This window comes from Neofelis nebulosa, chromosome 4, assembly GCF_028018385.1.
Source record: "Neofelis nebulosa isolate mNeoNeb1 chromosome 4, mNeoNeb1.pri, whole genome shotgun sequence".
Lineage (NCBI taxonomy): Eukaryota > Metazoa > Chordata > Mammalia > Carnivora > Felidae > Neofelis > Neofelis nebulosa.
The window spans coordinates 154,718,601-154,740,338 of record NC_080785.1 but is presented as its reverse complement, the minus strand read 5'-3'; the positions used below and the strand labels follow the sequence as shown (position 1 = coordinate 154,740,338).

Below are 21,738 nucleotides of genomic sequence, written 5' to 3'. Positions count from 1 at the left end.
TCCCCTCCCCCTTCCCGGCCCGCCTCCCGTGTCCTCGCCCTCGGTCGCCCAAGGAGTTTCGAGGAAGGAAACGTCTTGGCCGAAGACAGCAGCGAGGGTTCTAGGAATCCGCCCCGTAAAGCGAGGAGCGGTCTGTCCGGCATCCTGTACCTCAGACCAGCGTCCCCGGAGGTGACGGGCCTCACAGTCACTGGAGGAGGCTCGCAGCAAGTGCGGCTTCCCAGTCCTCGCCCCTGACCCGCTGACGGTGTCGGGGCGGCAGGGGGGGGCGCCCAGGAACCCGCCTCCACCAAGTCTGTGGCGTTCTGACTCAGGTTCCTCCAGGACCCCTCCTGAGAACGCTTCCTGGGAGCCACGCTGGCTTCCAGGCAACCCCGAGGCCCTCTGTGGCCCACGGAGGTCAGTCCCCTCTCGATCCGCCCTGAAAGGTTTGTTCTGGCGGATGAGTCCAGAAAACCCTGCCCGGGGCCTGCTCCTGGGGTTACCTGGGACTTCCTCCACCGCCCACAGCCGCCGCCCCGTCCCCCTTAGGGGAGATTTGTCTCTCCAGAGCTGTTTAGATCTGAAAGGGCATGAGGTAGAATCTTCTAGGGTATCTGGCTATCCCAGAATAAACGGTCCAGTGGTCACTCAGTTTTCTTCCTGTGGTCTGCCCCACGCGCTCTGGAAAGAAGTCAGAGGTGCTGGATCACTGTCTTTTTAAAATACATAGATTTTTTTTTGGGGGGGGGAGAGAGAGAGAGAACAAGAGAACGAGTGGGGGAGGGGCAGAGAGAGAGGGAGACACAGAATCCAAAGCAGGCTCCAGCCTCAGGGCTGTCAGCACAGAGCCCGATGCGGGACTCAAACCCATGAGCCTCGAGATCGTGACCTGAGCCGAAGTCAGACGCTTAACCGACTGAGCCACCCAGGCGCCCCCCGTCACCGCCTTGCTCGGCGAGCCGTTTCCAGTGATACGTGTGGTCTGGAGCAGTAGTCACGGGTGCCGGTCCCGGAACTGGGTGCGTTGGAATCACCGGGGACCTACAAAGTGCAGGTGCCGAGGCTTAGGTTCTGTGGGGATGCCTTTGTGACCGCAGGCCTTCTGAAGCGGGGCAGCTGGGCACCGAGGCACAGCCTGGCCCAGGTTTCTGAGCTTGTCGTGGGCCGGGGGCCGTCGGTGGCCACTCCGAGGGGCCCTGCCGTCCGGTGCTCTGAACGCCTGGGGCCCTGGGATGTGGCGGAGTCAGTGCCGGTCCGAGTTCCCGGACTCCGCCAGCCAGGGTGGCCCCTGCAACCTGCCCTCGGGTCACTCCGTCGGGGCGCCGCGAAGTGTGTGTTCAACGCACGAGTGCGTCTCTGGGCTGGGGCACAACTAGATAGGTCACTCGTGCGTGTGTCTTTCCCGTTCTCGCTTCCCGGCTCGAAACAGCTGACGCCCTCCCCGGGGTGCTAAGATGGCAACAGCGTCTGTGGGCCTTGGTGACCCGCTTCATCGAGGCCAGGGCTTCTGGGACACTTCCCCGGCCCCAAGTGCTGAGTAACGAGGAGAGAGCCGAGGGCAGGAAGCTCTGGGAGCACAAGAACTCGGTCATCTCTGAGGTGAGGAACTTTCCGGGGATGCTGGTTCATTCTGGGCAGGAGCGCTGATGATGCACTACACGCGAGGCGAACGGAAACACAGGTTCAAGGTTGAAAGGGGCCCGAAGAGACCGCTCTTCGGCCTCCTCACTCCACAGATGGAGGCAGAGCTGAGGCCCAGAGACCAGGCTCCTCCAGGCTAGACGCCCGACAGAGGGGGGACTTGGGCGCCCAGGCACTTTGTCACACGGCGTCTTTGGGAGCTCTTGTGGCTTCACTTTTGCACACACGCGATTTGTTCGTGTTACCTTTTAGAGAATAATATTTTATTGTCCAAGCCACCGTTATTTTATTTTTCCTTTTCTAAAGATTTTATTTGTAAGAAATCTCCACACCCAGCGTGGGGCTTGAACTCCCGACCCCAGGATCAAGAGCTGCCTGCTTTACTGACCGAGCCAGCCAGGCGCCCCTGAATTCATTTTAAAAGATGCTTCACTGATAACAAATCCCTTTAAATGTTTTATCTAGGAGTCTGCTACCACACCGTGGCATTTGCCTTTTTAAGAACTTTGTGGAAAGAAATGTCACATGTCTTTGAAAGAAGGCATTTAGGAGATCCAAAGGCATTTTTTAGTGGGTACGAGACACCCCAAATACTCCTTAGGCTGAAGTTTTTCTTTTCTTTTCTTTTCTTTTCTTTTCTTTTCTTTTCTTTTCTTTTCTTTTCTTTTCTTTTCTTTTCTTTCCTTTTTTCTTTTCCTTTCCTTTCCTTTCCTTTTTTTTCTTTTCTTTTCTTTCCTTTTTTCTTTTCTTTTCCTTTCCTTTCTTTTCTTTTCTTTCCTTTTTTCTTTTCCTTTCCTTTCTTTTTTTTTCTTTCCTTTTTTCTTTTCTTTTCTTTTCTTTTCTCTTCTCTTCTCTTCCCCCCTTCCTTCCTTCCTTCTTTCCTTCCTTCCCTCCTTCCCTCCTTCCTTCCTTCCCTTCCTCCCTCCCTCCCTACCTCCCTCCCTTCCTTCTTCCCTCCTTCCCCCCTTTCCTTCCTTTCTCCCTCCTTCCTTTCCCTTCCCTTCCCTTCCCTTCCCTTCCCTTCCCTTCCCTTCCCTTCCCCCCTTCTTTCCTTTCCTTTCCTTTCTTTCCTTTCCTTTCCTTTCCTTTCCTTTCCTTTCCTTTCCTTCCCTCTCTCCCTTCCTCCCTTTCCTTCCTTCCTCCCTTCCTTCCTTCCTCCTGTCCTTTCCTTTCCTTTCCTTTCCTTTCCTTTCCTTTCCTTTCCTTCCTTTCCTCCCTCTCTCCCTTCCTCCCTTTCCTTCCTTCCTTCCTCCCTTTCCTTCCTTCCTTCCTTCCTTCCTTCCTTTCCCTTCTTCCCTCCCTCTTCTTCTTTTCTTTCTTTCTCTCTCTCCCTTTCTTTTCTGTCTTTATCTCTTTCTTTCTCCCTTTCTAGAATTGCTGATTTGAACTTATAAAGTCAGCCAAGGTCACTTTTCCGGACTCTGGTAACTGATGACATTGAAGGCACAGGGTTTTCATGAGGCTCTGGGCCCAGCATGGTCTCATTCGGTGACACTTCTTCAACTTTTTTCCCGTCCCCTCTTCTCTAGTGCAGAGAAACAGAGCTCATGGAATTGAATTCCATGATGTGAGTGGTGCCTGAATGATTGTTTTCATACCACATATTTCCTTTCTGGATCTGGCACATTCTTCGGTTCTGTCAGATCATAGAACTGGGTCACTTAAACAAGTTGGAAACTCTTAACATCCTTAGATGTGTTGTTTTTCTATATTCTTGGCCATGGTCAAAATTGAAAAACGCACAAACAGGAAGAAGCTGACAAGTCCTATTAGTGTTTTTATGTTGAGTCCACATTTGAAAATGCAAAACTCACCTTCTCCTGTCTCCTAATAACCTTTATTGTGAATGAAAGTCACGGAGCCACAGAGGAGTGACATCCTTCACCCCATCTCCGGTCCACTGTTGTTTTGAGGCCTCCTCATCAGCGGGTCCTGCCTCCTGCTCGGCTCATTAGCAGCATTTAAAGTCCCCACTGCGAGGACCAGCACGGCCCAAATGTGGGGGAGCGGGGTGCTGAGTAGTGGAAACGGCATTGACCCCGATTTAAAAAATCTTTGTGCCGATGAAACATCATCGTGATTATTCGAGACAGTGAATCCATTTGTAAATACCTTTGCAAGCTTCATGCAGGTCACATTTTTGGGATTGTCCGTTTGTTTTGTCGTTGTCGTGTTGTGCTGGTTTTTGGTGGAAAGCTTAAAGAGATGTTGAAGAAAGTGTATAATTCAACTTTTACTGATAGGTGACCGCCCATTTCACAGAGGACTTCTCACTGAACTCGGCAATCTCTCAGCTGATGGGATTCAGCAATGCCCTCCTGGTAAGTGGCCCTCTTGTCCTTCTCTGCTGATAGCACAGGAGGGCAGGTGGCTTCCCGCCACATGCTGAGGTGGCCTGCAGGGTGCCGGGTTGCGGACAGAGAGCAGCACCGTGGTATCATCCCCTCGGTGCGGCTCTCTTACCTTAAAGAAGCATTTTTTTTTTCCCATAGTCACAACCTAGTTTTAGAGCTGGAAGGTTCTTTTTTTTTTTTTAATTTTTTTTTTTTTTTAACGTTTATTTATTTTTGAGAAGGAGAGAGACAGAGCATGAACAGGGAAGGGGCAGAGAGAGAGGGAGACACAGAATCTGAAACAGGATCCAGGCTCTGGGCGGTCAGCACAGAGCCCGATGCGGGGCTCGAACTCACGGACCTTGAGATCATGACCTGAGCCGAAGTCGGACGCTCAACCGACCAAGCCACCCAGGCGCCCCTAGAGCTGGAAGGTTCTTAAAGATGGGCCCAAAATAACTTTAAAAAAAGGGAGGGGGACTCCTGGGTGGCCCAGTCGGTTAAGCGGCTGACTTCAGCTCACGTCATGATCTCACGGTTTGTGGGTTCAAACCCTCCTGCATCAGGCTCAGGGCTGATGGTGCAGAGCCAGCGTGGGATCCTCTCTCTTCCTTTCCCTCTCTGCCCCTTCCCCCACTTGGATGCTCTTTCTCTCTCTCTCAAAATAAATAAACTTAAAAAAAAAAATTCTCTCGCCCAACGACTCCCCTCCCTCCTGCCCCCCCCACCATGGTTTGCCTACGAGGACCTGACGCCCAGGGAGGTTAGATGACGTGTCTGGTCGTTTAGTGACAAGTCCATGACTGCATAAAACTTACCATTTTTACTGTGTTAAAACATGCCACGTTCAAAGGTAGATAAAAACTGGGGAAAACATTTTATAACAAAAATATCGGACATAAGGCTTAAGATTCTCAATATATAAAGAGCCCTTCACATACGAATATGAAATACCTAACCTAAAAGCGGTCAAAGGAGGTGAAAGGAGGTAATTCACAGAAGGTAAGATAGAAATAACCCGTAAACTTGGCAGAAGAAAGTATTTGCCTCACTAATTATCGTGAAATGCAAATTAAAAACGCGGTGCTATTTTTTTTTTTTTTTTTTTGCCTATCAAATTTGCGGAGACTTTTTAACATAAAGTCTGTGCTCTTACAAAGGCAGTGAGACGGTGTCACACATCAGCAGTGGCCATGGTTGATGTAACTTCTCCAGGAAGCGCTTTGACTTTGAGGTCAGTAGTCCTGCAGTTGTTTATGTCCTTTGATTCAGGGGTGCCCACTGGCCAGTGACTCGCAGTCACGGAGACATAGAACCCCAGCTGTCCTCAGAAGGGAAAATCGGGAAATGACTCCAGTCGTATCAATGAGAAGGAAATACACCACCGCCATTCACACTGTGCTTTCCAGGAATACTTAGTTTCAGAAACTGTTCGCGATACAACAGCAAGGAAGAACACTCGATACAAAAGTGTCTATGTGATAAAAACTCCAGTCAAGCCAAAGGGTATATGGGCAGATGTGGAAAGTCCCGTATTTTTGCATTTTTGGAGACCGGGATAAAATACATCAGTTTTCTTCTAGGTTGGATGGACAGCGCATGAGTGATTTCGCGTTTCCGAAATTTTCTTTGCCGAGCGTGTGTGATTTTTTTAATTGGGAAAAAATGGCAAATATTATAGAAAAAAGAAATTAAAACTGGAATGTCTACTCGCTGACAGTTCCATCTACAGCCCTTCTGGTTGACTCTCTCTGTACCCTCACCCGTGGAATTAGATTCCAATCTCTTAGGCTGTTTTGCAAAGATCATAGAGGCATTTTTTTTTTTTTTTTTTAATGTATAGGGGCGCCTGGGTGGCTCATTCGGTTGAGCATCCAACTCTCGATTTCAGCTCAGGTCATGATCTCGCGGTTTGTGGGATCGAGCACCGCATCGAGCTCTGTGCTGACAGCATGGAGCCTGCTTAGGATTCTCTCTCTCCCTCTCTGCCCTTCCCCGGCACAAGCCCCCCCCCCCCCATATAAATATATAAACATTTTTTTAAATGTACAGTATTTTGTGGGGGGCTTCTGGGTAGCTCAGTCAGTTAAGCATCCAACTTAGGCTCAGGTCATGATCTCTCGTCTCGTGGGTTCAGGCCCCACATCGGGCTCTGTGCTGACAGCTCAGAGCCTGGGGCCTGTTTCGGATTCTGTGTCTCCCGCTCTCTCTGCCCCTCCCCCATTTGTGCTCTCTCTCTCTCAAAAATAAACTTAAAAATTTTTTTTAAATGTATAGTATTTTTGGCCTCTCTCTACCTAGCAAAATATATATCATGGGGGCTTCCTCCTTTTAATTTTAGCAAACATCATAAAATTAAACCAAAATTGTTTTTGTCACAATTGTTTTGTGAACATGGACTGGAGTGCCACCATCTCGCCAGGCTGGTTTTTATCGGGACTCGCCCAGCGTGCCTCGACAACCGCCAGCCTCTGGGAAACTCAGTGATGTCCTTCCCACAGCCACGTCGGGATGGCCCCTCTCCTTCCCCGCCGTTCTTGGACCACACTCGCCAGTTCACACCCTGCTTTGCTCACCGCCGTCCCTCCCCTGCACCCTGTGACACCCTTAATTCCTCTGTCACTTGTCTCCCCGGTTGATAGTAAACCCCTTGAGGGCAGAGACTGTACCTTTCTGGACGTTTTATCCCCAAAGTCCAGCATAGGGTAGGTACCCCGTAAATTAGATGGGCGCGTGGCTGGGTCACCTGGCTGGCTGCACTGCAGGAAGAAACTGGGTGTTTACAGTAACTGGCAAAGCTGTTTAATAGAAGGAGGACCCCTGAGACCCCCGAGGGGGCAGAGGGACCCCTGTGCTAGACATTTGCACGTTGCGAAACCCGTGAGCAAGTCCGTGCGCGTGTCTCACGGGCTCCGAAGCACCTGGGAAACCCAGCAGAGCAGCTAGGAGTTGAACTCTGATTTCAGACAAAGCTGGATGCTCGTGGGAGCTGCGTTGCTTGGTTAACCACCTACCTGGGGGCAGGTTACTCTCCCCCCCGTGACCCTTAGCTGCTTCATCCGCCAGGTGGGGGGAAGAACACTGCCCCCAGCGGTAGCTGTAGGAATCAGATGAGTCAGCCTCAGACTGAGGGCGTAGTACGTGCTCAGTTAAGAGTGGTGTCTTTGCTGTTGCTGCTGCTGCCCTCCTTGTCATACTAGGGTTAGATGGGGGACATTCTTCGTCCAGAGCAAACGGATGGCCAGGAGGGTTGCTGCTTGCCTGCCTGTGTCTCTGGACTTCAGATACATGGATGGCCTTCCTTCTCCAGGCTTATTCTGTGTGCCTCGGTGTTCTCACATTGTTCTTTTCTCTTCCCCAGCAAGCCTCGCAGAGAGTCGTTCTCCACAGCCCCGAGTTCGAGGACGCTGTGTGTGCCCTGACCGTGATGGCTGCCCCGATGGCCCCTCACATCACCTCGGAGCTCTGGGCAGGTAGGTGGGCGTGTCCTCGTCTGACCCGTTACTGCTAACCAGGATGTGCTCCAGCCTCTTCTTGAACACGACCCGGGGCTCAGATGTCCTCAGGCATGGGGTCCGACATTTGGCATCCGTACCTGGGACCCCTCTGTCTTGTAGTGGGAGTGGTGGGACTTCTGCGTGGTCACCCCCGCCAAAGGGGAGGACACTTCTCCGCTTCGGCACTCTGTGCCCAGACGAATGGGAATATTGGCGTCACCACGGAACACTCTCACAACTCAGTATCCCGCTCTCCCTATACCATGACCCCATGTTATCTTTTTAAGGTGGAAACTCGGGTTTAGTCCCACTTTATGGATGGAGTGCAGGGCACCTGGAATTATGGTTGCGGATCTAAACCTTAGTCACTTAGATGGGGATTCAGGCTCTCCAGCAGCCCATTATTGCTGAACTGGGCACCGAGGCGTGTCCCCCTGCCCGAGGCTCAGGTGAATCAGCTGCAGAAGCCTCTGCCCCTCCCGCCCCCCTTGGAGGTCCTAGTTCTGGAGCCTTGGGGAGTGACTGGAGGGCCTGTTTTTAACCACCTGCTCGGTGATTCTGATGTGCGGGCAAGCGGGGGACTGTGGCCCTCTGCTGTTAAGACCTGGCCCTCACATGAAAGCTTAAGGCAGGACCTCATGCACTTTTCCTCTCGTAAGGGAGCCCCATGAGAATGTTTTTCAGGGCCCATTGGTCATTCTCAAAGGCTATCGCTAGAAATACTTACGTCCTCTCCTTTTAAAAAATAATTTAGGGGCACCTGGGTGGCTCAGTCGGTTAAGCGGCCGACTTCGGCTCAGGTCATGATCTTGCAGTCTGTGAGTTCGAGCCCCGCATCGGGCTCTGTGCTGACAGCTCAGAGCCTGGAGCCTGTTTCAGATTCTGGGTGTCCCTCTCTCTGACCTTTCCCCGTTCATGCTCTGTCTCCCTGTCTCAAAAAAAAAAAAAAAAAAAAAAAACCGTTAAAAAAGAAATAATTTAAACATTCTTCACACTAAGCTGCCTTCAGTAGTTAATTCTTTCTTTTCCTTGTACTCATCTCTATTTTTTGTTAATTTTGATACGGGATTACCTCTTCAGATGGTATATGAGGTTCATCGTCGGTTCCCATTTTCGATTTTTGGACACTTAGACCACTTATAATTATACAATATCGTTTTAAAAGTTGAACAGCTATGTTTGTGTCCACATGCAGAATAATTTCCTTAAGCACATATCTAGACATAATGCTTGCTCAGAAGGGACATAAAATACCCCTTGAGAGAGCGCAAGCGGGAGGGGGGCAGGGGATCGGAAGCGGGCCCTGTGCTGACAGCCGCGAGCCTGACGTGGGGCTCGAACCCACAAACCGTGAGATCGTGACCTGAGCCGGAGCCGGATGCTCAACCGACTGAGCCACCGGGGCGCCCCAAAATACTAAGGCTTTTGAGACGCATTTTCAGATCAGCTTCCAAAAATTCTCTGGAGCGCTGGCGAAGCTGCTCGGACGAGAGCATCTGTCACGATTCCCGGTGTTTTGCAAGGACTTTGCAGTGCCTCTGTGGTAAACTCATCCCGCATGCTGGAACAGCCCCGCCTGGGCCCACTCCGTCCCCCGGAAATCCTGAGTGACACCCTCGCTGAGCCTTGGCTGCCTCGAGGGTGAGCGTCGAGGTCGCACGCCTTCCGTGGCCAGTGTGGGTGGTTAAGTCTTAGAGGGGCTCGGGCCCTCGGGCCTCGGCCTCAGTGTCAGAGGCCTAGTGTGGCCTGCGGGGATGGACTCAAGACGGAGTGTGCGGCACAGCTCGGCCACCCTCTACACGGGCTTCCTCCGATGAGGTTTCCCCTGGTTAGCAAAAAATTCACTTCCGAGTATTTCTAGTTTGAAAATGAGACACATCTGTCAACATTTTGATTTATTTTTTTTTTTTTAACCCGTAAACGTTTTTCATGACTGCATTAATTGTCCACAGGCATGACTTTGGTAACTGTTCCAGTCACGTGTGTAACACTCGTTCCCATCATCCACTGTGGACAATTCTGTGCGTAAATCTGTGTTCCCGCTTCACAGGATGTCCTTGAAGCGGGAAGGTTAGGAATGTTTTCAAGACTCTTGATGTATGTCGCCAGATTATTTTCCTGAAAAGTTATCCCCGTTTCCACTCCACGCCTGTTTTTCAAGCGTATGTTCTGTTTCACTGATTTAATTATTGGATTTTTCCATACGGTTTTAACATCGGGTGGGCTAGCCTCCCTTCATTCCTTTTTCATAATTTTTTTAGCTCCTCTCACCTGTTTTTTCTTCTCAGTAGAACTCTGGTATAATTTTTTTAATGTTTATTCATTTTTGAGAAAGAGAGAGACAGAGCACTAATGGGGTAGGGGCAGAGACGGAGGGAGACACAAAATCCAAAGCAGGCTCCAGGCTCCGAGCTGCCAGCACAGAGCCCGACGCGGGGCTCGAACCCACAAACCGTGAGATCATGACCTGAGCTGAAGTGGGACGCTTAACTGACTGAGCCACCCAGGTGGCCCTGATTTTATTATTAAAATGCTTGGATCTTGATTGAAATTTGGCTAAACCTAGAATTAATTTGGGAAGGTCTCACATTTTTACCCCTTCCAGACTTCCATCTGATCTGTCCCTACCCTCCCCCATTTTCTTTAAATTTTATTTTTAAGTAATCTCTCCACCCAACATGGGGCTCAAACTCACAACCCTAAGATCAAGAGTCCCACACTCTACCGACTGAGCCAGCCAGGCACCCCTGCCCTTGTCTGGCCCTTTATTCTAGACTTCCTTTGTGCTGAGTCAAGTTTTGTAGTTTTTTTCATGTAACTCCTATGCATTTTTTTTTTTTTAAATGTTCATGTTTGAGAGAGCAGGAGAGGGGCAGAGAGAGGGCGGGGGGCGGGGCAGGGGGGAGGACAGAGGATCTGAAGTGAGCTATGCGCTGACAGCAGAGAGCCTGATGTAGGGGATGTGGGGCTTGAACTCACCAACCATGAGATCCTCACCTGAGCTGAAGTCAGATGTTTAACCAACTGAGCCCCCCAGGTGCCCAGTCCCATGCATTTCTTAAGATTATCCTCAAGTGGGTTTTTTGTTGTCGTTGTTCTTGTATTTTGTCCACACTCTTGTGACTGCAATATTTTTTCTTTTACAATTTTTGACTGGTAATGGCTGGCGTGTAATTTTTAAAATTTATTTGCATACTTATTCTCTGACCCACATTCCCTTCCAATTTCTCATACGTTGTGTAAGGGCTAAAATCCTCTTAGATTTTTTAGGATGCTGTGATCAGCAAATAAGGATAAGTATTGTCTTCCTTTCTAATGGTTAGAAAGGTCTCCGTGTGTGTGTACGTACTGCTTAGAAAACCCTACAGGTCGTTCAAGAATGCTGGTGCCAGACAGCCCTGTCTCACTTCCAGAAGGGAAGGGAACTAATGCAGGGCGCCTGGGTGGCTCAATCAGCTAAACATCCGACTTCGACTCAGGTCATGATCTCACGGTCTGTGAGTTCGAGCCCCACATCGGGTTCTGTGCCGACAGCTCAGAGCCTGGAGCCTGCTTGTGATGCTGTGTCTCCCTCTCCCTCTCTGCCCCTAACCCACTCGCATTCTGTCTCTGTCTCTCAAAAATAAATAAACATTAAAAAAAAAAAAAATTTTTTTTAAGCAAGGAAACTCACGCTTCCCTGTTGGGCTTGATGTTGGCTGTGGGTTGAGGATAGATATTCCCTATAATGTTAAGGAAACAGCTTTCCGTCCTTGTTTTCCAGAACTGATATTAGGAGTGGGAGCTGTATTTTACTTAACATCCATTCTTCCAGTGTTAAGGTGTTTGTATCATTTGCTTTTAACTTCCCCCTCTGCCCCATTGATATGACTTAGGTCCAGTTAATCGATTGCCTAATATTAAGCTCTCCTGGGATGGATTTCTCTTGACCATGGTGTTGTGGACTTTTAATGTACCGTTAAATTCTATCTGCTAGAGTTTTATTTAGAAATTGGCCGTTATTCTCCTGAGGAAGACCAGCCTTTCTCAGTAGGCGTGGTCAGGTTTAGAAATGAGGGTTTCACCGACTTCACCCGATGAATTGTGTTGGTTTCCTTCTGTGTTTTGCCTTGTCTTAGAACAGACTATAAAGGATGAGTCGTTTGCCCGTTCTTTGCGGAATAGACAGAGTGCCCCAAAGGGAGTTTGGTACAGGCCCTGCTATGCTGTTGCCGTATTATGCAGCCTTTTCTTATCTCCTGGGGAAGGAAACCTGGCTCTTTCATTTAGCATTGGCGACCGCATTACGTTTTTTAAATGGCGTGCTGTTCACTCTTTCCTAGTCTTCCTTTGCTCTAAAGCAAACCAATCTAACTTGCAATAAACTCCCTCTGATCCTGGAATATACATGTCTTTCTTTTATCTTCTTTGTCCCGCATTCTCTGTTTTCCTCCCTCATTTCATTTCTCCCACAAAAGAGTAAAGTCAGTGGGATTTGCTGAAACCCCCTCCTTGGGTCCCCCTTCAGTTGCATTGCCGGGGGGAGGGGGCAGACCGGATCTACTCTCCCCAGGGCCCCCTCCCTACCCGCCAGGTCTTAGGATACGAGTATGCACTGTGGGCGTGGCCCTGCCAGTCTGTCCTTCAGCTATGCGACAGGATCCTCAACAGACATATGCTAAAGTATTAGGATAGAAACGCCTGTTCTAGACCTTGCTCCATGATTCTCCCTACACAGCACACGTGGCTTTTGTGAGCTGTGTTACAAGTACGTATAGCTTGAATCTTAGTTTTGCTACAGTGTTTCATTCAGTCGGTTTATAGAGCATGTATTATGTGCCACGCTCCGTTCTGGGGCATCTGTGGGAGAGCTGGCAAGGGCCTTCTAGTTAAGGTCTTCCCTCAAGCTTTACAAATTCATGGCAACTAATTGTGTTTTTGTTTTTGTTTTTAATGTTTGTTAATTTATTTCGAGAGAGAGAGAGCGTGTGTGTGCACACAAGAGCAGGAGAAAGAGAGAGAGAGAGACTCCCAACTGGGCCCCGTGCTGTCAGCACAGAGCTCCGCGCGGGGCTCAAACCCACGAACCGTGAGATCGTGACCGGAGCCGAAATCAAGAGTCAGACTCAACCGACTAAGCCACCCAGGTGCCCCCTAATTTTGTTTTTTTTAATTCAAAGAAGTAATGGGAAGCCTTTGTCTCCGGGCTCTCCCCCTATGTGTGTGTGGCCCCCTCTGAATGAGCAGCAGGGGCCATAACGTAGTCAAGTGAGGAGTCCCCGCACCTGGTGTGGCAGTCTGGTCATTGACTCACAGGCTCGGGTCAGGTGCCCTCAGGAGAGAATGGAGATGTGACCCCTCCCCGGCCCTCCCAGAACTAAAGAGGGCCAGCGTCTCCAGGTGTGGGAAGTCCTTTGCAGACAGAAGCCCTGTGTCGCGAGGAGCTTCATTATTGTCATCTCACACCGCCGGTCATTCTTGAGCCAAGGCTTTGCACGGTTTTCACACGCACGTGTCTGTTCTAGAAAACTCAGCTTCCACATTGGCTTCAGGTTTCATTCCCGCATCTTTGGAAGGTAACTCAGAATGGCTATAAAAGGGAACGCGGCGAGGGGTGGGATGGTCAGAAATGGCCATTTCCCAGAGTTCCCTAGAGAAGCAGATTTTCACAGGACAGGTTCTCTCCCAGAGAACAGCAGAATTGAGACGGGTCCCCTAGGGGAGGTCCGGAGCCCTGTGGGCTAAATGGCCGCCAACGCTGTGGATAAAAAGGAAACATTTCAGAGGAGCTTGAATAGTCCCCTACCAGTCCCTTCAAGAGCCAGTGAAGACCTTCGGTAGGAAACAGAACCAATGTCTTGGCAGTGGGCGAAAGCTGTAACAGGATGAGGAAATCTTTTTTCCTTCCTGAAGTTTTGGATCTAAGAAGCTCAAGACACCACGTCTGAATTTACACAGTTCTCTTTTGTGTACCATAATAGGGTATTGTCCTAATCCAGACAAGGGGTGGTGGCTGCTTGCTTAGGGAAATTTTGTGTATTTGGAGTCACTGATACTGTTTCCAGACGAAGGACACAAGGTTTCCTTTGGTGGTGGACAGTAAAAAGGCAGAAAGTCACCCACCAGGGAGCTTCTTGGTGGTACTCTGGTTGGAGATCTAATTTCATCATCCTGAAAAATGACTTTTCTAACTGGCAACAGCTAGGATGGATCCCAAGGGGATTATGCTGGGTGAAAAAAGTCAATCTCAAAAGGTTATATACTGAGTCCATTTATACATAACGTTCTCAAAGTAACTAATTTATAGAGAGAGAAAACACAGTAGTGGTTGCCAGGGGGTTAGGGACTGGGCAGGGGGGGTGGGGGTGGTGGCCATGAAAAGGAGAACACAAGGGGGCACCTGGGTGGCTCAGTCGGTTGAGGTCAGGTCGTGATCTCACGGTTCATGAGTTCAAGCCCCACATGGGCTCTTTGCTGACAGTGCAGAGCCTGCTTGGGATTCTCTCTCTCTCTCTCTCTCTCTCTCTCTCTTTCTCTCTCGGCCCCTCCTCCACTCATGCTCTCTCTCAAAATAAATCAATAAGCTTCAAAAAAAAAAAAGAATTTAATCTGACACTAGAACTCCATACATGTAATCCGTGAAATGTGTATCTGTTTCTATGCAGATGTTGGCATTCTGTATCGACACTCACGGGCGGGCGTACCCGTTCTTTTCTTACCAGCCACATTGTGTCCCACCCCTACGAAGGCTCTGTAAGTCATTTGGGTGGTTTTTCTTTTGCTATTATTTTGTGCTACTTTGGGGTTAGCCTCTTGTCCAAACTACGAGTTACTTAAAATGCGGCGGTAAGCTCTCTGTTTCTGTTCTTCCGGCCATTTTTATGGTTGCACAGGGAGGTTTCTGTCTGGACTCCTGCCTCAGGCTTTACCTTGTGGGAGCTTCAGGTCTTTCATCAGCACCGTAATTGTGAGGTCACAGCAAGGTGACCCTGTGCCCCCCCCCCCGGCTTAGGCGTTCCGAAGTAACTCGCAACCCTCAAAGCCCCAGGCTGCTGCCACGGATCCATTTTTCCTCGTAAAAGTGGCTGTAAAATAGTGTAGTGTAGCATTTTGCCACACGTATGTGTTATGTTCCTCAATTTCAACAAAATTACAAACGTACAAATCGCGTGTGTGTGTGTGTGTGTGTGTGTTTGTGTCCATTGTAAAGGAGAGTAAGTTCTCACTGATGGTCTGAGGGCATTTTACATACGAATACGCATGTGCGTGTCAGTGTCGTTATTTCAAAAGAAAGTCAGCAGGACCCCTTCTGTGGGCAAAAGCCAAAATCTAGCGGCGTCACATCCTGTCCATTTCCTTGGAATCGCCAGGGCTGGATGAGGCTCGGTGGGGATCAGAGGCCATGGAGTCCCCAAGCCCACCCTTACGTGTGTGTGAGAGCGCGGGGCCGGGGTGGCAGCTGGCCTGGTGACGGCCAGCAAGAGAGGCTGCCGGCCACAGACACCGTGACCGCCCCAGCACTCACTCCCGGCTGCCACGGCGGCGTGGCGACCTTGCCAGTGCTCCGCGCACGAGAGGAGGCTCGGTTCTGCTGTTTTGGTCACTTGCCTGGAAGGTCAGTGACAACAGCTCTCCCAGAGGAGGGATCGGAAGGGGGTGGGCCGTAGGCAACAGCCGGCCCCCGCTTGGTAGCCTTGTGCTCCACGGCCTTGACACTTCCCAAAGTGTTCAGACTTTGTCCAGGTGCTAACCCAGAGGCCAGCTCTCGACCCGGGCTGTGTCATGTAAAGAAACCGTTGTTTTTGCTATGCAAATGTTGGGTATTTTTACCTCCCTAAAGAGTAGAGAGGCAAAAACAGGGCCTAGAACCCGCTGGGAGTTTCTGTTCCTCCCCGCTGAGCAGGATGGCCCCACCCCTGTCTATAGGGAAACCCTGGCAGGGACCCAGGCTGCTATAAATAAGCATCCTGATCGCTCCAGGAAGGCCGGGCTTCCTCATTTTTTTTTATTGTGGAATTTGTAACAGCTTCTGCCCAGAACATTTGTGTCCGAGGCCCTTTCATCTCCCAGGCATCCTGTACAATTACCATGCGGAGGGTCTGGAATCCGTCCTGCTGCAGCTGGGTCACAGGACAAGGCAGACTGGGCCAGCCTGCTAAAATAAAGACGTGATTATCTCCCTCCTGTGACCTCTGTCTTGTATTTAGATAGGAGTCATAATAGCACCCCTTCTGAGGAACAAGCAGGAAGCTCCTTTCGGCTTCGGCCAAAACGCACATCTGTCAGGAATGGAGTAGGTCCATCGGCAAGTGCTGGAACCCCGGGGCACAGGGGCCAGCTGGGCCCCAGGAATACATCTTTGATGCCGCTCGATTCTCAGACTCTGGCAGGCGTTCACTTCCCTCAGACCGACTGGCAGCACGGGGTTACAGCAAGAGTGCCAGAGAGTCAAACATACAGTAAGCAACACATAAGTGCTCGATACCAGCACAAGAATCACGACAGAGGTGCCCGGAGTAGAGTGGGTCAGCGCCGCTCCAGAGTGAGCCGTGGACCCGGGGCCTGTCTGGGAACCGGCTGTGACAACCCACGAGGAGATAAGCAGCTTGAGCTTCCAAGGTGGATCACCTCTGCCTCTACGCACACATCGGGGGGTAGGCCGACCAGCTTCTTTCAGGAGCACGACCCTCTCGAGGAAGCCGCACGTTGGTCCACGCTCTGGCCGAGCTCTACCGAATGGCGGACGGCCACTTTGAGAGCTACTTGTAAGAGCTTTGGAGAATCCAGAAACCATCCCGACTACAGGGTATTGTAAAAGAAAAATCACAAACCGATAGGGAAGGAGAGGTTGACTCTACCAACCAGGGTTGGAAACTTGACCGTGTAATGTTCTTTCACGTTACCCACAAAAGAAGGCACAGCTGATTCAGCAGGGAACACAGAGAAACCCTACAAAGAAACCAGAAGAGGGGCACCTGGGTGGTTCAGCCAGTTAAGCGTCTGACTCTTGGTTTCGGCTCACAATTGCGCGAGTTCGAGCCCCGCGTCCGGCCCTGTGCTGGCAGTGCTGTGACTGCTTGGGATCCTCTCTCTCTCTCTGCCCCTCTCCCACTTGTGCTGTCTGTGTCTCTCTCAAATAAGTAATAAATTTTAAAAGGCAAAAAAATAAAAAGACAAAAAAAATTAGAAAAAAACAGAACAAAAATCTTAAACTGATCTCACAGTGTGGGAAAACTTGATTTCAAAATACCCTTTCAAATTACTGAAGTATTCAATGTTTTTGGTAGAGAATCTGTTAACACATTAAAAGAAAGAGGGCCCCTGGGGAGCTCAGTCCGTTAAGCATCCGACTTCGGCTCAGGTCATGATCCCGTGGGTCCTGAGTTCGAGCCCCGCATCAGGCTCTGTGCTGACATTTCGGAGCCTGGAGCCTGCTTCAGTTTCTGAGTCTCCCTTTCTCTTTCTGCCCCTCCCCCACTCACGCTCTGTCTCTGTCTCTCAAAAAATAAACAAATGTTAAGAAAAAATTTTTCAAGAAAGAAAGATCACCTGTGCTCCCACCTCCCAGATACAGTCACTGCTGGTATTGTGTTCCATTCCCTGTGACCTTTTGTCCGTTCGTATAAACATTTACTAAAACGAGTCGTGTTATGTGTGCTATTGTATATCATCCTTTCCCATGAAATTAATCACTATTTTATTTATTTATTTTTTAAATGTTTATTTACTTTTGAGAGCGAGAGAGAAGGAGCGCACACATGTGCAGGGGAGGGGCAGAGGCAGAGGGAGGGCAGGAGATCTTAAGGGGGCTCTGAGCTGTCAGCACAGAGCCCGACGCGGGCCTCAAACTCACAAGCCGTGAGACCATGACCTGAGCTGAAGTCGGACGCTTAACGGACTGAGCCACCCAGGCTCTCTAATTAATTATGATTTTATTTTTTTTATTTAAAAAAAAAATTTTTTTTTAACGTTTATATATTTTTGAGACAGAGAGAGACAGAGCATGAACGGGGGAGGGTCAGAGAGAGGGAGACACAGAATCCGAAACAGGCCCCAGGCTCCGAGCTGTCAGCACAGAGCCCGACGCGGGGCTCGAACTCACAGACCGCGAGATCATGACCTGAGCCGAAGTCGGCCGCTTAACTGACTGAGCCACCCAGGCGCCCCTCTAATTATGATTTTAAAGTAGTGAAACAAAAGGAATACAGAACTCCATATACAGCATGATCCTGATGGTAGTGGGTTGTTTTGGTGGGGTTGGTTTATATATATCCTAGCCATTAAATACATTACTATCTTCCCAAAAAAGAAGCTTAAAAAATGCTGTCCAGATGAACATGATTTTCTTCTTTATAGTCTGACCTTTTCTGCCAGGAGCGGGCATTACTTTTGCCATTGGGGAAAATAAAACGTCGTCGGTCCCAACACAGCGTTCCTGGCACACTGGTGTTGGTGGGATTCATTCCCTCTGTGTCAGAGCTGGCTTCAGACCATTCGCTGAGGCATGGGCTCCTCCCTCAAATGCATCTTCTGGGCTCAAGGCTAATGACGATGAGGAGGTGTGCAAGGGCCACCCCCGGAAAAGCCAGTCACGGCGTGAGGAATGCCGCCACGTTCACTGCCATTCCCCCCCCCCCCCCCGCCCCCCATCCAGGGCCTGCCTCCAGGAGGACGAGGAGGTGGTCAGGGTGCAGCCGCACTGGTAGTGCCCAGGGATCTGCTTTCTGACGCGTGTCTTTCCTGCACGTTTTGGGGCCTCTCTTGTGCTCATGAGATCGGCAGCGACTTTGCAGGCCAAGCCTTTCCTGCTCAGAAGCCCCCGGCTGAAGTCCCCGGGGCAGCCCTGAAGGTGTGGAGCCCGCCTGTGCCTGCTTTGGGGCCGCAGCACGACGCGCTCTGGGACGCAGACTTGTGGGCTTTGATTCCTCACCGCCTCCTCGGGTTCCACCCCCCCCCGAGCCAAGGCCAGCTCTTTCCAGTTCAGCCCTTGGCAGGAGCCCCTCTCGAGAAGAGGTCGAGTGTGAAGGCTGAGATCCCTCTGAGAAGGTCGAGAAGGAACACTGTTCTCAGCATGTGGGCTCCAGTGATGATGAGTAAAAGGACCCGGCGGGAGGGCCTCGCGGACCACAAGTAATCACAGGCAGGAAAGGAAGCGAGCACAGCTCATTATTTTGGGATCCGCTCTCAGGAGCACAAAGACATTCCTTCATCAACAGAACCGCAGAGACCAAGGCAGATCAGCAGCCTTGTTGTTCCCAAAATGCACACTTTAGAACCACGTGTCCACCCATCTTTACAGCTCTGGGCGCTGTTGAAAATAGTTGGGGGGGTGCTACCCATAAACCCAGGCCAGAGTAAGTGGGGGGGGAAAGCCATAGTGCGGCCTCAGGCAGCTCCACGCCGGGCTGTGCCGGGGCGAAAGCGACTCCCCCTGCCCCCCCCCCCCTGCCGTGAGCCCTGCGTGTTCAGTGACCCTCTGTGCTTTGGCATTGCAGGCCTGCAACAGGTGCCCGGGAAGCTGTGTGCCCACTATGCCTGGGACGCCGGCGTGCTGCTTCAGGCGTGGCCGGCCGTGGACCCGCAGTTCCTTCAGCAGCCCGACGTCGTGGAGATGGCCGTCCTGGTGAGTCTCTCCCGCAGCCCCAGACTCTGGGAGTCTCCCGGCCCCGCGCGAGACCCACAGCCACTGCCTGGGCCTTTCCAGCCTACCCCGCCCTCAGCCTGACCGTCCCACCCCTCTTTGCTTTGCACACTTCAGTTTTGAGGTCACCGCATACCAAAAGCTTGTGAGCGTAAAATACTCAGGGCCCTCCAGGGATTAGAAAGTGGAAAATAGAACCCTGTCCCGCATTACAGGTTCTGATCATCTTGTTCTCCAGCCGTGTTCCAGTCTCCTCTTCCGTCTGTTTCGTTCAGCTGCTCCTGGTTCATTTAGGGAGGAGGGTGAGAGTGAGGAGGTGGGCAGAACAGGAGCACCTCACTGAAAAATCTCTTCCAGAAAGGCTACATCAAATTTCTTTTGCGGGGGGGGACGCCTCGGTGACTCAGTCAGTGGAGCTTCCAACTCGTGATCTCAGGGTCGCGGGTTTGAGCCCCGCATTGGGCTCCGTGCTGGGCATAGAGCCTACTTAAAAAAAAAAAAAAAGAATTTTTTTTTTTTTGGTAAATTGCATCATTGTAGGTACATAAAAGACATTTTTTATTTCAACCTTTTATAGAGCAGGTAACTCTAACAGTTTATCCTTTATATGATTGTTACATATGTAAGCTGATGTGGCTGAACTGGGGGACCTCTTAGCACACACGTCTCTGAACCACGTATGGGGCCAGGTCATTCGCATCCAAAATCGAAGTAAACTCTTCTCACTCAGTGAAGTAGGCGTTTCCATTCTCAGTGTTTGCAGTGGAGGAATCAGAGAAGTTGGTTGCCTTGCCCGGGTTTATTGATTCATCAGTAGTTCTCACGTTACCATCAGGCACAGTGCTAGGCTCTGGGGATACAAATCAAACAGGACACACAGGGTCCCTAATACCTACAGAGCTGTAAGCCGAGTGGGAGAGACGGGAAAGAGAAAAAGGAAAGAAAAATATTACTGCACATTGTGAAAAAGGCCATGAAGACATCAACCAGGGGCTGAGGGAGAGCACAGCCTCCCAGGGGCCTGGTCTGCCAGGCAGGTGCAAACCCTGCCCTTCTGTGTCTGTGCAAACCCTGGGCCCAGCAGGTGGGGGATGTGTGGAGAAACGGCTTCATGTGGGAGGCTCAGCCCCTCGGAAGCCACTCTGTTTCCACGCCACCTCCCCTGGCGCTTGGTTCCACGCTGACCCCACTTTGCCTCCCCCACGGAGAGGAGGACATGGGCTTGGCCTGGAGGGCTTCTTCCAAAACTCTCAAAGTCAAAAACAGCTCTGTGGCGCAGAGAAGCCGTTTCTTCTTTACCTTAAGTGATGTCTGTAAGAAAGATCTCAGGGCGCCTGGGTGGCTCAGTCGGTTAGGCGTCCGACTTCGGCTCAGGTCACGATCTCGTGGTCCGTGAGCTCGAACCCCGTGTCGGGCTCTGTGCTGACAGCTCGGAGCCTGGAGCCTGCTTTGGATTCTTTGTCTCCCCCTCTCTCTGCCCCTCCCCCACTTATGCTCTCTCCTTCTCTCTCGAAAATAAATAAACATTAAAAAAAATTTTTTTTTTAAATAAGAAAGATCTCGTGGGCCCCTGAGAACACGTCCTCCGCACATTGAGAAATGCCAGCGTGAGGAACTGGAGGTTTAGCCTATGCAGTATCATTCCACTTTGATCACTGCAGAAAAGAAATTTCGTTTTGGTAATTGGAGAAAGGATTTCAGATTGTCGTTGAAATGAAAACTCCGAGTTTAAAATGTTTACAAATGGGACTCCCTGCGGGTCTACCCAACTTGAGCACCTCGGGCTCGGGGCACCGGGCCGTGTGACAGACCTCCTGTGGAGGCCTGCGTTCTGCGTCCGTGTGATCTCGACTGGCGCCCCGGCCGGAAATGGGAGCTGAGCACCATGCAGTGTAATTCAGTGTGATTCGGTCCGGCTCGAGTTCTCGGTGCCCACGGCATGCAGGGCCGTGCCCAACACTAGGGATACTGAGCCCAGGGGCACTGCCTTCTCTCCATGCAGCGTGGCGCCCACGAGAGACGGTCTAGGGGGCACACAAATGCCACACACACACACACACACACACACACAGGGAGTTTCTGGAGACTCAAGGTTAACACGTGGAGCTTGGGAGCGAGACTCTCCTGCCCGTAAGTCTCCGTCTTACAAGATACTTCCATAAGCCTCGGTTTCCTCAACGGCGAAATGGGGGCCACACAGTGGCTGCTCTGTCTAGTTGTTGAAAGAATTAGATCAGATGACGCCAGGAGACGCTTAGCTTGCTTCTGGACACACTAGTGACAAAACTCACTAACAAGCAGTGAGCACCGACTACGGGCCGGGCACTGCCCGAAGAACTTTCGAGATCCTGACTCATTTACCCCCACACAGCTGCCCTGGAGCGGGCCCTGTTTTACCCATGTCACATAAATGACTAAATGACAGGCTCCTGCCGGTCCTGCTTGCTAGGTGCTCGTGTCGGGATCACCGCTTCACACAGTCAGGGCATTGACGGAAGGGGACGTGGGACCTTGGCCGTAAAGAGGAGCAGCATTTCCCTAGTGCAGAAGAGGATGCCTGCTAGGCAGAAGCAAAGGGGGGAGCGCCCTCAGGGACATTGGGACGGTGAGCCATGGAGGGGGGCTAGAGCACAGGCTCAAGCAGGGCATCAGGGCTGGGGGCTAG

General features: G+C 50.9%; 1 protein-coding gene and 1 long non-coding RNA gene across 17 annotated transcripts in view; both read left to right on the top strand.

Annotated features, from left to right (window-relative positions):
* LARS2 (leucyl-tRNA synthetase 2, mitochondrial) overlaps positions 1-21,738 on the top strand; it is a 189,493-nt gene that overhangs the window by 163,360 nt on the left and 4,395 nt on the right. For 4 of the 16 annotated variants that reach the window (XM_058727230.1, XM_058727231.1, XM_058727229.1 and 1 more), the window contains 7 exons: positions 1,412-1,581; positions 3,867-3,944; positions 6,355-6,510; positions 7,318-7,429; positions 8,896-9,094; positions 18,928-19,055; positions 21,523-21,678. In XM_058727230.1, the coding sequence (XP_058583213.1) occupies positions 1,412-1,581; positions 3,867-3,944; positions 6,355-6,510; positions 7,318-7,429; positions 8,896-9,094; positions 18,928-19,055; positions 21,523-21,678 (999 nt within the window). Of the gene's footprint in view, positions 1-1,411; positions 1,582-3,866; positions 3,945-6,354; positions 6,511-7,317; positions 7,430-8,895; positions 9,095-14,097; positions 14,186-18,927; positions 19,056-21,522; positions 21,679-21,738 lie in introns of those variants that run through there. The other 12 variants (XM_058727232.1, XR_009260975.1, XM_058727234.1 and 9 more) reach the window with 12 other exon arrangements.
* LOC131510291 (uncharacterized) lies at positions 14,207-15,612 on the top strand. The gene is made up of 2 exons (XR_009260980.1): positions 14,207-15,047; positions 15,459-15,612. It is a non-coding gene; the product is annotated as an uncharacterized LOC131510291 (long non-coding RNA).